The sequence below is a fragment of the Gadus macrocephalus genome, chromosome 21 (assembly GCF_031168955.1).
Source record: "Gadus macrocephalus chromosome 21, ASM3116895v1".
Classification (NCBI taxonomy): Eukaryota; Metazoa; Chordata; class Actinopteri; order Gadiformes; family Gadidae; genus Gadus; species Gadus macrocephalus.
The window spans coordinates 3117867-3133609 of record NC_082402.1 but is presented as its reverse complement, the minus strand read 5'-3'; the positions used below and the strand labels follow the sequence as shown (position 1 = coordinate 3133609).

The 15743-nt window shown below is 43.1% G+C and overlaps 2 protein-coding genes and 2 non-coding genes across 6 annotated transcripts in view; all 4 read left to right on the top strand.

Moving 5' to 3' along the window:
- The first annotated feature begins 471 nt into the window (after positions 1 to 471).
- Positions 472 to 662, top strand: LOC132450472 (U2 spliceosomal RNA). Its single transcript, XR_009523856.1, has one exon. It is a non-coding gene; the product is annotated as a U2 spliceosomal RNA (small nuclear RNA).
- Positions 663 to 1105: 443 nt separating this feature from the next.
- On the top strand, positions 1106 to 1287 carry LOC132450474 (U2 spliceosomal RNA). Its single transcript, XR_009523858.1, has one exon. It is a non-coding gene; the product is annotated as a U2 spliceosomal RNA (small nuclear RNA).
- A 6122-nt stretch (positions 1288 to 7409) lies between these two features.
- On the top strand, positions 7410 to 15049 carry moxd1l (monooxygenase, DBH-like 1, like). Of its 2 annotated transcripts, none has more exons than XM_060041977.1 (13): positions 7410 to 7516; positions 8430 to 8576; positions 9685 to 9837; positions 9942 to 10025; positions 10386 to 10541; positions 11168 to 11270; positions 11389 to 11555; positions 11967 to 12058; positions 12464 to 12560; positions 12694 to 12753; positions 13023 to 13129; positions 13201 to 13300; positions 14361 to 15049. In XM_060041977.1, exons 1-13 carry the CDS (start codon positions 7490 to 7492, stop codon positions 14526 to 14528), a joined length of 1461 nt encoding a protein of 486 aa, XP_059897960.1. In that variant the 5' UTR covers positions 7410 to 7489; the 3' UTR covers positions 14529 to 15049. The 2 variants fall into 2 exon arrangements, with proteins under 2 accessions (XP_059897960.1, XP_059897958.1); XM_060041975.1 differs by lacking the exon at positions 7410 to 7516 and adding an exon at positions 7945 to 8290.
- A 98-nt stretch (positions 15050 to 15147) lies between these two features.
- rps6kc1 (ribosomal protein S6 kinase polypeptide 1) overlaps positions 15148 to 15743 on the top strand; it is a 32547-nt gene continuing 31951 nt past the window's right edge. Inside the window, exon 1 of one of the 2 annotated variants that reach the window (XM_060041971.1) lies at positions 15148 to 15379. In XM_060041971.1, coding sequence (XP_059897954.1) covers positions 15278 to 15379 — 102 coding nt within the window. In that variant the 5' untranslated portion in view covers positions 15148 to 15277. The remainder of the gene's footprint in view (positions 15380 to 15743) is intronic. The other variant, XM_060041972.1, reaches the window with a different exon arrangement.

Genomic DNA, 15743 nt, shown 5'->3' with positions numbered 1-15743 from the left:
AAATATACTTCTTATTGAAGTTGTCGACCCATTAGTGACCACTAGATGGCGGCAGTGTGGCGGCCTCCTCAAATGTTTAATGATCTAGCAATGATACAAAAAAAGTTAATTTCTCATGGATCTACCTTTCACCGAACCAAAACCATTTATAATGGCATCAAATCATGCTGATCATGTTGAGTGGGAATTCAATGTATAATATATCTATAATAGTTCATAATAAATGCATTTGGCTTCATCAGACATCCTGATTGGTTTAGAGCTTCTGACGTCATCAGTGCCATCCATGCATTGCCTTGAAACATGGGCCCTTATACCCGTTTGCGTTTAACATAGTTTGGTAGCACGCTATATGTTGTTGACACTTAGTGGTACTTCAGTATTTGTATTTAGAGGAAGTTTTCTCCGTAAAACCGCTAATGAGAGTGACATTTCTGGGAAAGTGTACTCTAGGTCGAGCAATATGTAGGCATCGCTTCTCGGCCTTTTGGCTAAGATCAAGTGTAGTATCTGTTCTTATCAGTTTAATATCTGATACGTCCCCTACCCGGGGACCATATATTAAATTGATTTTTGGAACTGGGAGATGGAAAAGGGGCTTGCTCCGTCCACTCCACGCATCGACCTGGTATTGCAGTACCTCCAGGAACGGTGCACCCCCCTCACTGTTAATATGAATGAGTGCATTACGGAGCTCAAACTAACCCGTCAACGCGATTGTAGTTAATTATTTCGTCGTTTCTTACCAAATTGTTGTTTGGGTTTAGACTTTGTTGCCGTCTTTTTCATTGAATCTTTTTTCTTTTTCAACTCGAGCTCAATTGGCTGCAATGGCCTGCCGTGCCCTGATCTTTAGCTGCCACTGTTTTGCAACATACAGATACTGACAACGTCTCTCAAAACTCTATTTGTGAAACATGCGGACAGTCTAGTGAGACTGCCAGCAGGTAGCAGCAGAGAGATGCAGCGACCTCGGTTTATTTATTCAGCTTTCACATACACACAAACACGCACACAGGGTGCTTGGTCTTTTTTTTGTGTGTTAAACCGCCAAGTGGAGCGACGTGTCTTGGAACCTGCGCGCTTGGTCTGAGCTTGTGTGGGCATAGCTTCTCGGCCTTTTGGCTAAGATCAAGTGTAGTATTCTTATCAGTTTAATATACGTCCCCTACCCGGGGACCATATATTAAATTTATGTATGGAACTGGGAGATGGAAAAGGGGCTTGCTCCGTCCACTCCAAGCATCGATCTGGTATTGCAGCACCTCCAGGAACGGTGCACCCCCTCTCACTGTAAATATATGTATTTTGTGACAAATCCTTGATATATTGATAGTGGAAAAGGTATGTGAGTTTATCGCTGTTGGCAGAGGTTTCTACATCCATGGTTGTGTCAATAGCATGCAGCTGCAGCCCCGGCCTGTGGCTCGGAAGTCCGTTTTTTTTCCACCTTTTTTGACGTTTCCGCCACAATCGGCCCCTAGCTGCGCAGGCGACTTTTTCATCCTTAATTTTTCTTGTTAATTTTAATAAAATGTCATTCTTTTTTATTATTTAATATATGGAAGCCAACCTGAGCACTGTTCTCAACATTCGTTCTAATCCTAATGCCTAAATTTAACAACTAACAATTTAACAAGAATAGGGCCTAAAATAACTGACTCGCTAACATATACCTAAACATGACAATCAAACCTAAACTCTTAATTCGTTGACCTAAACTTCTCTAAATTCGTTAAACTAAACTTCTCTAAAATAGTTGACCTAAACTTCTCTAAAATCATTGACCTAAACTTCTCTAAAATCATTGACCTAATACCTAAACTTCAATAAATCCTTAACCTAAACTGAACCTTTATTCTTTATTTGGATCCCCATTAGCTTCCACAAAGTGGTCGTCTTCCTGGGGTCCACACAGAAAGCGACAACGATTAAAACAAACAGTAATACAAAATCACACTATCAACAAAATGAAAAAAAAAAAGCGAAACAAAACAATCAACAATAAACGACAAACTCATCCAAATAAAATGAACAGTGAATAAATGAAACCACGTCTAACAATCAATTGGAACCGATAGTAATCCATAAGCAGACTTACTGATGATCAAAATGGGATTCATTAATATTTTTTTCAACAAATTTAAAAGAACATCTACTTTTGGTGAGTCCGATGCTAAAGGCGAGCTTAATCCAAGCAGAAGAAGCCCTATCATTCAGTTCTCATCATTCAATTGTTCATGGACTTGGCACAACCAGATGACCAGTGCTCACTTGACGTGATATGACCATGACAGAAACCAGCATAGACAAGGTTTTCACAATGGAATTGTGGTGTATTGTTCCATATAGTATTATGCATGAATAGCAGAAGACAACATTTTAATTTATCCTCCACAGATATCCATGATAACGTTCTATGCATCACACACACATTAGCCCGGAAAGAACAACGCAGAATGAATGTTGCTGCTCTGTTCTGTGCAATTTGAAGTTTTTTCAGATGTTTCTCAGCAGCACTTGACCAAATGACCGGACAGTACTCGAGGTGCGATGAAACAAGAGACCAAACTACTAGACTCATTACAGATTATTGAACATATGCAGAGCACTTCCTTGACATTGCAATGCCCCTATCCATCTTGGAAACAATATGATCAATCTGATCAGACCAAGACAACACATTATCTAGTTTTGCACACAATAATTTGGTCTTATTGACCTGTTCAACTGATATCCCATTTATATATAAATTAAGTGCAGTAGCATTTGCAAGAAGATTTTTACAACCAAACATAATCAATTTAGTTTTGACAATGTTTTGTGCTAATATGTTAGCTCTCACCCAATTGGTAACGTTATGCAACTCTACTTGAAGATTTTCGAATAGCTCCACTGAAGATGGTGATGCGCAGTGAAAAAGTCATCAGCATTCATAAATACATCAGCATTTTAACAACATCAATGAAAATAGAAAATAAAAGTTTACCCTAGCAACTCCCTTGTGGAACACTGCAAGACATTTTCCCACTGGCAGACAAACGGCCAATAAAAAATACTCGCCGTGTTCTGCCAATGAGGTAACTCTTTATCCAAGGAAGAACTGAAGTTGAAAACCCATAACATTTCAGCTTAGCAATCAGAATGTTGTGGTCAATGCCATCAAAAGTGGCAGTAAAATCCAGGAGCACAGTACCAACTAATTTCCTGCTATCCACATGTTTTTAACCTAATCATTAACATCTCTAAAATGCCTGTACACGCTTGCCTAATACCTAAACTTGACAATCTTTAATAAAAAGTGCCTAATGGTGCCTAAACTTAACCATAACTTACCGTACAATGCACCCTTAAAATATAATTTCAAATGCTCTGCCTAGTTAACATCCTTGAACCCAAACTAGGCTGTGTAATGTTGTATCTAAACCCTAAACCAGTCCCTTGGTTGCTCCGCTTTATTGTTTAAAGGTTTATTTTTTCCTTTTTCTGTTTTAACTTTTTAGTTTGTTTCCTTGAGTGGTTCGATTTATATCGTTGGTTAATAAATAAACATGCTTTCTTTACCCATTGATTTTATGTTTGCTTTTCTTTTCTTTTTACTGTAAAAAGTTTGTTCAATCACTGATTTTCCTCACTGAATCACTGAGTTCCTTCCTGAATACCTGCCTGTAACGAATGAAGGAATAATCCAAGTGAACAAGATGACTGCAAATATAGAAACATAACCCATTCTAAATTATTACATTGGACATAAATACATGCTTATACATGTACATGCACACACTCAATCCCACTTAAATATTCTCAAAACCTCATGGCTCCAGACCGCCTCACTGAACTGTAGAATGCAAACCAGAAGGTTGTTGGCAATTCAAGGCTAAAGAGAGAAAGGGTCTAAATAAGTGCAATGCTTTCTTTACTCAAGAAACACCAAATCTATAATGTTTTACGTTTTTGAGACATTAGTCACACCCTTGACCTAACATCAGGTTCCCTTTAGGGGTATTTTTTCTCAAGCATTCTCGTATGACATATCCAACACAAATACTAATCCTCCTCTTCATATCTCACGTGACTCAATAGTGTTATGTGCAGATCTGCTCCATGTTTTGCAGTGCTCCCGGAGCTCCTCCTTCAGCCCCTCCTTCTCCTCGTTACCTGGCACCTGGTGTTGCCTTTAAAGCCTGGGAGGCTTCACTCACTCGGTCTCTAGCCAGGGCCAGCAGCACTGTTCCCATTCACCAGTCTCATTAACCTTTGTAACAATAAACCCTGTTTTCTTATATTTAATCCTTGTTTGTCGACTTCATGTTACTTCCCTCGAGCCGGGTCGTAACATATTGGGGGCTCGTCCGGGATCAATCTGGATGAGTTTTGCAGAGTTAATTATTTCTATTTTTCCCCTAGACAAGAGTAACTTGGTATGTTTTGGTGGTGTGTGGCTGTGAGCAGCTTCTTTTCATGGTGAGTATGGTGAGTATTGAATCTGAGTGCTATGATTTTAAGTTGTGAGCGATCCCCCCTGGTTAGTTAGGGAGTGTACCAGCTGGGCAGAGCATCTGTCCTTCCTTCGGTACACTATTTGTTATTTTGCCTTCTTTATTTTTTCGAGGTTAATCCTGGGTGGAGACGTGTTCTCTGGTGGGGGTGAGCATTTCAGGGCCTTGGTCACATGGCTGGAGTTAACTGAGCTTTGTTTTAAAGAAGCCTTGAGCCCGGCACGCTTCAGAAGACCATTTAGGGTCAGTTTAAAGTTAGCCAGATACCAGGGGGCTTGCTTAGATGATCATTTGCACTCGGAGGCTTGCTCACTGTGCTCAGCAGTGATTGATTTGTAAAGTTGTTTGAGTTAGTGATTGCTTTATTGGGGCTGTTACGTATTTTAAGAACATGAGCTGCCTCCACATAGCCTCTAGGAAGCAGATTCAAACACACAAGCTGTATTACCCTCACTTAACCACTAGGACGCAGGACCAAACGTATAAGCCGTAAATACTATACATAGCCACAAGGGGAGCAAGACCTTATTGAAGGCTGCTCCATCCACAGAAGGCAGCACCTTTAGATAGGTGAAGAAGCCATTATGTCGCCACGCCCACTACATAGGACACGCCCACTTTACGTCCTCTAGCGGGTGATTCGAAGGAAACAGGCCAGAGATTTCACCCACGCCCGCAGAGAGACATGGGCCTTGGCCCGTGGCTCCAAGTAGCTAAAGTCATATCTCTCACACGTGTTCAACACACTTCCTCTCCTTTTGCTCCATAGTATTAGTTTACCATACCGAAATACTTTATAACAAATAAAGTCTCTTAAAAGCTATCCCGGATTGGAACCCTTTTCCTTGAAGAAATGCAGCAGGGCAGTTGTGTTAACGTGTCCAGGGTCCTAGCTTTGTTTTGTGCAGCTTGTGGATTGGTCAGGTGTGGTGTGTAGCTTGACTTTGTGGGCTAATTCTCCCGGAGGTTGCTGTTGCCTTGATCTTGATTACCAGCAGGGTCCATTTTGGTAATGAGTTCTGTATGGGTAATATTTTGTGCTACTTGGTAGCTAGATGGGAGTTACTAGGCCTATCCCTCTTATCATGGTTTCAAGAATCATTTAGTAGAAGGGATTTGTGATAAGCTGTAGTGTTGGATGAGGTGTGTACTGGGCGTACTGGTTTAAGTTGAAACCTTGGGTAACAGCGATTGGTGTATTTTGCTATTTATGTTTGGTTACTGAAGTTATCTAGTATGGCGGCTTTCGATGACTTTATTAGTGCGACCTCGGAGGAGTTGCTTTGTCAGCTCACTAAAGAACAGCTCCTTAGCCTTGCCAGTCATTATGACATTGAGATTGCCAGTGGTGATAAACGTCTTAAAGATAGTTTAAGAGAAGCTCATAAGGCTAGCAAAACCTTGACTTCCAGAGGGGTGCCGCCTTCTAAACCTTCCAGAAGGGGCCTGCCCTCTACCTTGCCTTCCAGAGGGGTGCCGCCTTCTAAACCTTCCAGAAGGGGCCCGCCCTCTACCTCGCCTTCGTCTTTGCCGATGGGGGCCACCTGTGAGTCTTCCCCGTTGCAGGCCTCCAGGATTGCAGGCCTCCAGTCAACATTTGATCTGTGTAACTTAACGGTTGCCTGGAGCGACCGTTTTAAGGGGGGGGGGGGGGGGGGGGTGTTATGTGCAGATCTGCTCCATGTTTTGCAGTGCTCCCGGAGCTCCTCCTTCAGCCCCTCCTTCTCCTCGTTACCTGGCACCTGGTGTTTCCTATAAAGCCTGGGAGACTTCACTCACTCGGTCTCTAGCCAGGGCCAGCAGCACTGTTCCCATTCACCAGTCTCATTAACCTTTGTAACAATAAACCCGGTTTTCTTATATTTAATCCTTGTTTGTCGACTTCATGTTACTTCCCTCGAGCCGGGTCGTAACAATAGCGCACCAAACTATGGCGACACATTAGTGCCATAAAGCACTCATGTGATAAAACATGCATTCGGGCGTATTATATCATATCACACGCGTAGATATTAATTGCGAGCGCGCAAATTATCTCTGCGAATTACTCAGAGCGCTGCTCCCCGAGCGAGGAAAACAGCTCCTCGAGAGCATTACCTCGTTGCAAGCGAGAGCGGGAAATAACTTCGGTCGCACAAAACAGCCTCAGCCTCTCGTGAATGATGTTCTGCTCGCGGGCGTGAATTTAGTTTTGGCACTATGGGGAGGGAACCAAGGCAGGCCGGGCTTTCCTATGATTGACCGTTTCTTGAGCGAGATATTTGATTGACAGCCCTCCTCAGCCCTCCTCTCATTAAATTCTGAATTGTACAGTAAATGGCTGAAACGATAGTTACGTATTGTAACTCTAGAATCTATAGTATAGGCGCAGCCTTTTAAGACTATCGCTATTGGGTTATCCCTAGGCGTGAGCCGTAGCACTGAAAAATGTGTAATCCCCGCCCGCCAACAGTGTGGGCCTCAATTACGTCCGCGTGCGGCGTGCCTCAACGACGTCCGCATTTCGCAGATATAGTCGGGCGCCGGCGGACGTTCTGCTCCCAATAAACAGCCTTTCTTCAGCTATTTAAAGGACAATGTGGCGGACACTTAAAAGGCTGCGCCTATACTCATAGAATCTAGAATTACAATACGTAACTATCGTTTCAACCATTTACTGTACAATTCAGAATTGAATGAGAGGAGGGCTGTCAATCAAATATCGCACTTCAGAAATGGCCAATCATAGGAAAGCCCGCCCTGCCTTGGTTCCCTCCCCATAGTGCCAAAACTAAATTTGCACGCGAGAGCAGAACATCATTCGCGAGAGGCTGTTTTGCGCGCGCAGAGGGTAATTTGCGCGCTCAGAGGTAATTTGCACGCTCGCAATTAATATCTACGCGTGTGATATAATATAATACGCCCGAATGCATATTTTATCACATGAGTGCTTTATGGCACTAATGTGTCGCCATACCAAACCCACTACTGGAAACTAGTTGGTGTCGGTGATGCCGGCGAAACCAGACAACAAAGAAGTGAGGTGGACTTGTGAGCCCATACCACAAGGTCTTTGAGTCTCAAAGGCCTTGATCTGGTATTACAAATTAGTGTTTTAATTAAATTTATTTGCTCAAGACCTTCAAAACGTCATTGCCTGGATAGCTCTACGGTGGTCAGTTATGCATGCTTAATCAGGTGGGAACTTGCTATGGTGATGCTATCACCAATTCAGGGTAATTTAAATAAAAGAGAAAAAAGGTTATTACGTTTTAAATCTGCTACACAACTCACACATATTTCTAACTAAATATAGATATTCATCAAATCCTATACTTCACCAGGCACCAAACAAATATAATGTGTTGAACTTCTAGTGTAGGCGTCACAAACAATGAAAGTTTACAGAATTCCATTTGGGGGGGGAGGAGCTCGGGACACCTGCCCCCCAACCACAAGTGAATGCATGTGTGGCCAGATCAGCCTCTGTCGACGTGCGACTCAGTCGGTCCAAAGACAGGGGGATGAAAGGAAGTGTGAGAATGTGGCCTCAGCTGGCTCTCCTGTACCTGTTGACGGCCGGGCCCACCTGGTCCAGCGCGGCATTGGTCGACCTGCCCTTCATGGAGTACCTGGATAGCAACCAGCTGGTGCTGCTACAATGGGGCTTTGACGAGGTCGTGGGAAACATCACCTTCATGCTTAGCATCAAAACCAGCGGCTGGATCGGCTTCGGTCTCAGTCCGAAAGGAAACATGAATGGAGCCGACATGGTCATAGGAGGTTTCGGGGCTAGTGGCATGTACTTCCAGGTAAGCCTCGTCTACTGGAGAGTTTGAGACGCTTTTGCATCCACCGAAATTTCAGCAGTCTTCAAATGTTTGAGGAGTCTTTGTTTTTTATTAGCGGGATTTCATGTATTGTCTTGATTTCATTTTATTTGTCCATTAGGATCATCATGCCACCGGTAATGTCCTGCCCATGGTGGACAGCACACAGGACTATGTTCTCCACTCCATGACGGAGGTTGAGGGAAGGACATCCATGACGTTTCAGAGAGCCATCCAGACCTGCGACGAGGAGGACTTCCACATCACTGTAAGAAATGAAGCGTGCATGCCTCCCATGTTATTCAGATAACTGTTGAACAAGGTGTTGCCTTCTCCGTTACACACGCACTCACGCAAACAAGCATGCATGCATACACGTGTGTATGTGTGTGTATGCACACACACATACACACACAGGAATTCGATTTTATATGCAGTTGGTCAGGAGGGATTTTTTTGTTATAATAATGTGAAATAGAATTATTAAAAAGATTAGAAATTAAAAAGAAAAGCACAAAATAAATTTGGTGTTTGTTTTACAATTTATGTGTATACAATATTTTGTGTTCTACATATTTCAGCCGAACTGTCCGTAACTAATGGCATACCTTTGCTATGGCCATTCTTTAGCTGTTGCCCATATAGATCTTGTGTTTAGATTTCCCAAAGGTTTAGGTTTCTTCTTTGGAACACCCATAGGCGTTCTGTTTTGTTCTTCAGCTTTCGTATCCCTGGGCATCCCGCTATACGAACAATATAAAGAACCGCCCCAGTGTTTCCCCCAGCACTGTGTTGTTAAGGCCTTGACAACAATAGGGCCCCGTCTTGAATACCAATGTATTTAAAAAAAATATATATATATATATATATTTTTTTTTTCTTTTTTTAATTATTATGCATTAACAAAGTAGAAAACTCTCGTAGGGAAAGAAAACATACTTCCATCAGGTGTAAAAAAAAAAAGATCAATAATGCATTGGTAATACTGTTCAGAACAATGGTCGTGCCATAAAGCTCCCCCCCGCTCCTCACCTTGACTAAGACAATTACTGGGGGAAACAATGCGCCCGCATGCAATACAAACCTACTTTTGAAAAAGGATACGGATACGTCTTCAGGGAATAAATAAATAGGCCCATATTTGCTTTCAGTTATTCCAATGAACCTGTGTTTCTCCGGATAAACCAAAGAAGTGCCAGACTGCATGACATGGCAGATTCTTTCCGGGTCTCTTCCCAGCAAAAATCTAGATCATATTAGTAGGCCAGGTGGCGCTGAAAAATCAAAAAAATTAAGTAAACGAGTGAAGACTAGCATGAAGTGTGCCTTGTATGAAAAAGAAAATCCCTTTTTCAAATGTTCCACATCTCTTGCAGGCAGTGCCCATCAAGCTGATCTACGCCTATGGACAGACGGATGAAATTAAGTACCACGGTGCCAAGAGGGGGACTAAAGAGGTTAATCTTCTCAGATACATAACCAGAGCCACGTCCCAGGAAGGAGAGCATTTTGATTTCAAAATGGACAATGTGAGTAACTTTGTACAATGCTCCGGGATTCCAAATAATACAATACTACAATGTATATTTGCTATCCTGGCTTGTTCGGAACTGAATCAGGGCTTCCTTTGCAGATCACCATCCCTGCCAATATCACCTACTATCACTGCAGGGTCATGAAGATGCCACGGTTCGATGTGACCCAACACGTGTATCGGGTAATATTTCTTGTTGGTAGTCGAGTGTAGCACATTCACAGACAACGTTGGGATTGTCCGTTATAGAGCTAGACCGAAGCTGGACTTTATACTGGATACCGATGTATCTTTGATCGGCCAATATCGGCCGATAAAATCGGCCAACCGATATATGGGTGGGGCTTTGGTCGGTTACTCGTCGGTGACATGGTCTAGTAGTTCATAAGACCACATCATCCAGCCGCAAAGTGGTCTACCGCTGTCACAAACGGGTTTTCAACAACCTCAAACAAAACCAACGACCACACTCGCGGCATTCGCGGTGTTGCGCCCATCCGTCTTCCATACTCTCTCTTCTGAACTCCACCTCCTCCCGCCCAGATTGAGCCGGTCATTGACAACCTGGATATGGTCCACCACATGATCCTCTACGGCTGTCCTCTCAACGTGACGGACGACTACGACGGCCCCTGCTACGCCGGGAACCACGCCGACGACTGCTTCAAAGTGACGGCCGTCTGGGGCGTCGGCGCCGGGGTGAGTCCGGACACCGCAGCGTTCACTTCCGTCTCCGCCGGCTCCTTCCGCTCTCGAGCCACGCCTTGTTCACACCACACATGCGTCCGTCGACGGAAGGGGGCTTTTTGACGTATCCATGTGTTTTTTCCGGGTTGTATTACAAAGGCAATTTCGTTGGACAGTGTCCTTGCTTATATTTGCATAACGCAGTCTGATTGGCCGACGGATCCGTCGCTGCCTGAACGCTACGGAGCCGATGGGACGGACGGACCCACAATGCATTTCGCCAGCGGCCCATGCAAAGTCAATTAGATCCGTCGATTGGCGGAGGTAGTGTGAACAAGGTGTTGCATTAGTTGACGGTTGTGTTGTGAGACTCGCCGTCGAACATTTACATTAAGGGGACATTGCTGACTGTTTTATCCAAAGCAACGTACAACCATTCATTCACACACAGACGGCAACCACAGGGTGAGGCGTCTTGCTCAGAGACACCTCGACACACGGAGGATTGAACTAGCAACCTTCTGATTACCATTCACCCAGTCTACCTGCTGAGCCTCCTCCAACCTGCCACTGCTGTTTTATTTGAAACTTGTACATTTGTAGCTTTGCCGTTCAACTTTATAGTTTCTCTGTTTCAGGCGTATGAGCTTCCAGCAGATGCGGGCATTCCCATCGGAGGCCCTAACAAGGACGCACTGTACAGGCTGGAAACCCATTACAATAACCCGGCCACCGTAGCAGGTGAAGATTCTCATGCTCTCTTTAAGTTAAAGTTGATACACTTTCACAACCATATCAACAGAGGTTGCATGTATCCTTGCAGAGATTGACGTTACAATGTGTTCTCTTTTGCCCACAGGAAGGCAGGATAGTTCAGGCCTGAGGATACGCCATACATCTAACCTGAGGAGGTATAACGTAGGAACCCTCACCACCGGAGTGGTGCCTTCACATGATTACAGAATCCCCCCCGGTGCCACACAGTTCCACACGTACGGGACGTGTAACACATCTCTGTTTTCAGAGGTATGCAATCGATCGGAAAGCATTGGGCTTTCATTTTACTTTTAGGGCGTTTAGCAGACGTTTTTATCCAAAGCCACTCACAGCGGTTCAGGCACACATTCACACACCGACGGCGGACTCGGTCATGCAGGGCGACAGCCAGCTTGCTGGAAGTAGTCTGGGTTGGGTGTCTTGCTCAGGGACACATCGACCACCAGGATCGAACAAGGAACCGTCCGGTTACTCTGCCACCTGAACTAACCCCTGGCTTATCCAAAGCGATTTACAATAAGTACATTTGTTAGAAGAAGAGAAGTACTTTTTAAGTGAAAGGACGTTCATGTTTATTGAGGATACAACCACACATGAGGTGTGAACCAGGGTCTACCCGTGTTGGATCTTTGTGTTTCATGTACTGCTCTCCACTTCCAGCTCATGGAAGATCCAGTACCGGACCTTAAAGTGTTTGCGTTACTTTTACACACTCACTTGGCTGGAAGGAAAATCCGAGCTGGCTTATTCAGGTGAGGACATGTGGGTGTTGCCGGATGAATTAGCAATTATAAAATGTTGTAATACATCTGTATAAACCTTGTAAAGCTAGGAAGACCTTGTAATTAAATTTGATTCGATTTAATTTAAATGTAAATTAAATGTAATTTATATTGAATGGAAATATAATTTAAATTATATTACATTATATTGAATTGAAATTGCATTCAATTGAATTGAAATTGAACTTCATTTAATCAATATTACTATTCCACTCAGTAATATTTATAATATTACTAAGTAATATAATAATATTGAGAATATTACTAAGACTGGAAATGAGCAACATTGAAAATACGAGGACTCTCCTTGAACCTCAGCACATGCTGGGATCCAAGTCGCTTCTCTCATGTCTCGGTTCCTCTTGATTTGAATAGAGACGGGCAGCAGGTGGACTTCCTGGCCTTGGACGAGAACTACGACTTTGCGATGCAGGAGGCGATCAGCGTTGGCAGCATCAAGACAATCAAACCGGTAAGCATCTGTCGTTGCTTTTTATATGTTAGGAGTTTTTTTCCCTGCTCTCGGATTACAAATCATACATTGTTGTAGTGTGATATCCGTTATGGTTTGGGATGCTCTTAAACTGTTACTTTTTCTCTCAAAGAACGATACCATTTTGGTGGAGTGCAACTACATGACTACCAACCGCAGTGGATACACCCATGTGGGTGAAGTGTGACGCGTGAACGAGGCTTTTCATTTGACGTTTTTAAGTTTGTTCTTCTTCTTCGCCACAAAGTTAGTAGGCTACTCCGCCCTTCTGGGCAGTGCCAAACGGTTTCAACGAATGCCGTTGGTTTAAAAATCACCTGCTCTAGAGAATATAAAACAATAATATACACATATATATTTTAATATAATCATGCGTCTTCTCATTAATGTACAACAATGACTTGTGGTTTGTTAGTCTGACGTCCTTGTTTTCCTTGGTAGATGGGACTTGGTACAATGGATGAAATGTGCCTGGCTTTCCTGCTCTACTATCCTGAAATCCCAATCAACACGTGTTGGAGCACTCCAGACCAGCGAAATATAGACGGGTAGGAACGTTACGCACATATACACATATTTAAATAGGCCTACCAATTCCTAAAGTGTGTCTTTGCTGTAGCGTTCCCAGTGAGCTCCAACCGGCAGATCAGGAAGATATTATCACCTATGAAAACCAACTGAGCTCAAGTCCACAATATCAGATCGTTTCAAGTAATGAGGTAAGTGTAAGCGTCAACCATGACCTTTCATGTGTAATATCATTTTTAATTCAGATGTTCCCTCATTTTCACCACGAATCGGGCTATATGATGATAATCTGATCATCTAGTTCAGATGCATCCATCCCAAATTAATTATTGAGCAGTATACCATCATGGTGTAACCGTTAATTAATAGCTTTTCAAAGATTTAAAAGCTATTCATTTAATGTAATTCTTTATTTATTGCATAGCCAATTGCCAGCTATTAGTACCTGAAATGCATTGTGAGAATATCTGCTTTGAGTACACTGCACCTGCCTCTGTATTATATTATATCTTTATTATATTTACGATTGATATATAAGAATAATTTCAAATCAATCAGGGCATCTCTTCTGAGATTAGTTCTGGAAATTCTTCCTTCCTGTCAATACATGCATTAAATGCAGCCCTTCTCAATGGTGGATAGACGTATTCATTTTAGAGCTGTCAAGCGATTAAAATATTTAATCGTGATTAATCGCATTAATGTCATAGTTAACTCACGATTAATCGCATTTTTTTTTTCTATGCTAACTATCCCTTGATTTCTTTGTCTCATAATTCTTCTCATTTTAATTCTCTTATTAACATGGTGAAGTGCATCGGCTTGCCTTGTGCAAATGATTTTTTATTGATAACAACATTGGCATATACTGATCAAAACAGGACGATACAAAAAAAGAGCCTATAGTGCAATTAAACGACTGCTTTGAACAAATGTCATTTGAACATAGCAGTCAGGCTATTGCTTCTTTGTTTTGAGCCAAAAAAAAAAAAAAAAGTTTTATTTTGTTTAAATAAAAGAATTGCGTTAATCGCGTGATAATTTTTTTAACGCCGTTAAAATTGGTTTGCGTTAACGCCGTTAATAACGCGTTTAACTGACAGCTCTAATTAATTTATTATATAAATAAGGTGGCGAGCATTTCAAATCCATGGAACAATATCCCATATTATCCGTTAAACCGTCTGCATCTCCCCACGCAGCCCTGACAGCATAGCTTTGTGTTTTCCGTGCGTGCGGTACTTTCGACAGAGTGAGTCCTTCATGCACTTGGAAGCCACTGTGATGACCATGAATGCGACCCCTACCGTCACCTGTCGGAACCACCTACCATCTCCCTCCAAGGGAGGGCGCTGTTCCTGCAGCGAAATCATCGGAGGAAGTGCGCTGCTGCTCCTTCTGCTCTGGAGCGAAGTGTGATGGAGCCAGCTGGCGAGGGCTCGAACCACCATAGCGGATGTAGAACGACCCGGACAACGTTATTATTATGTTTATTGTGCGTGTTTAGCCAAATCTACTTTGAATCAGTCATTCATGTATATAAGCTTCGCTCCCTTTTCTTGGTTGATTACCTTGTTTAATGAACTTGTATTCCTCGTTTAACATAGTTCACGTGGTCTTTTATAAGCCAAAAATGGGTTGTAATCTTACCATATATCATAGGCCTATTTAGTCCTATTAATTATTTGAATATGAGAGCAGGTATTTCTATGCTGTATTTTAAATGGTTGAATTATTGGCCACTTTTGGATAGATTATTTTTTAATTCATGTCAGTTGGGATGTGATTAGTACAATATACAATGTATCCCAAAAAAAATCACAACCAAACTAATCAGTCAATCATTTAACCAAATATTATTGTTGTTACAAATTTTGTGCACACAGCGGACGGAAACAGTGGATTGACCCAACCTTGTAAGAATAAAACGTTTCCCGTGATGGTTGTGTTTCCAATTTGTTGAGCTGTTACACAGAGGATAGGGGGTTTCTTGAACGCTTCAGATTATACTGTGTGAAGGGGCGGGGCCACGGAGCTTGAATGGCCCTGACTCCGCCCACCCACGTCCAGCTCGGCACCCGCGGCACTTCTCGCTTTGACGGTGAATGAACGCGTAGGAGCTAGCTGGTTAGCAGGCTAGTTGTTTTGGCGATGTGGCTACAATCAGAATGATCTCACAGCGAGAAAGGGGAGAGTTTGCTCGGTTTTACACTGTCACAGACCCCACCAAGCATCCCAAAGGTTACACTGTCTACAAAGTCACGGCGAGGGTAAGTCAAAGATGGGCTGAGACAAGCTAACGCTGCTGTTGGTTTGTGTGCTGCTCCTTCAAGTTCCATTGTTTTGATTTTAAACACGGGTAACGCAGATTAAGCCATGCCCGTTTGAACCGTCCAAGCTGTTAACCTGGCCAGCGTTGCACAGGAACAAGGCAGTCATGGATGTCGTGATTTGTTTAGATGGCTAGCCGACGAGCTACTCCTGCTGGGGTAGCGGCAGCCCACCATCCAGGGTCCTAGCTGCCTCACGGCTATCTTCCGTGGTTAGGCTGTCTTTGGGTTCTATCTGCTGTGGTTAAGCCCAGGGTTAGGCTGTCTGGGTTCATAGGGGCTTCAGTCGGGCTGACAGCTGGTC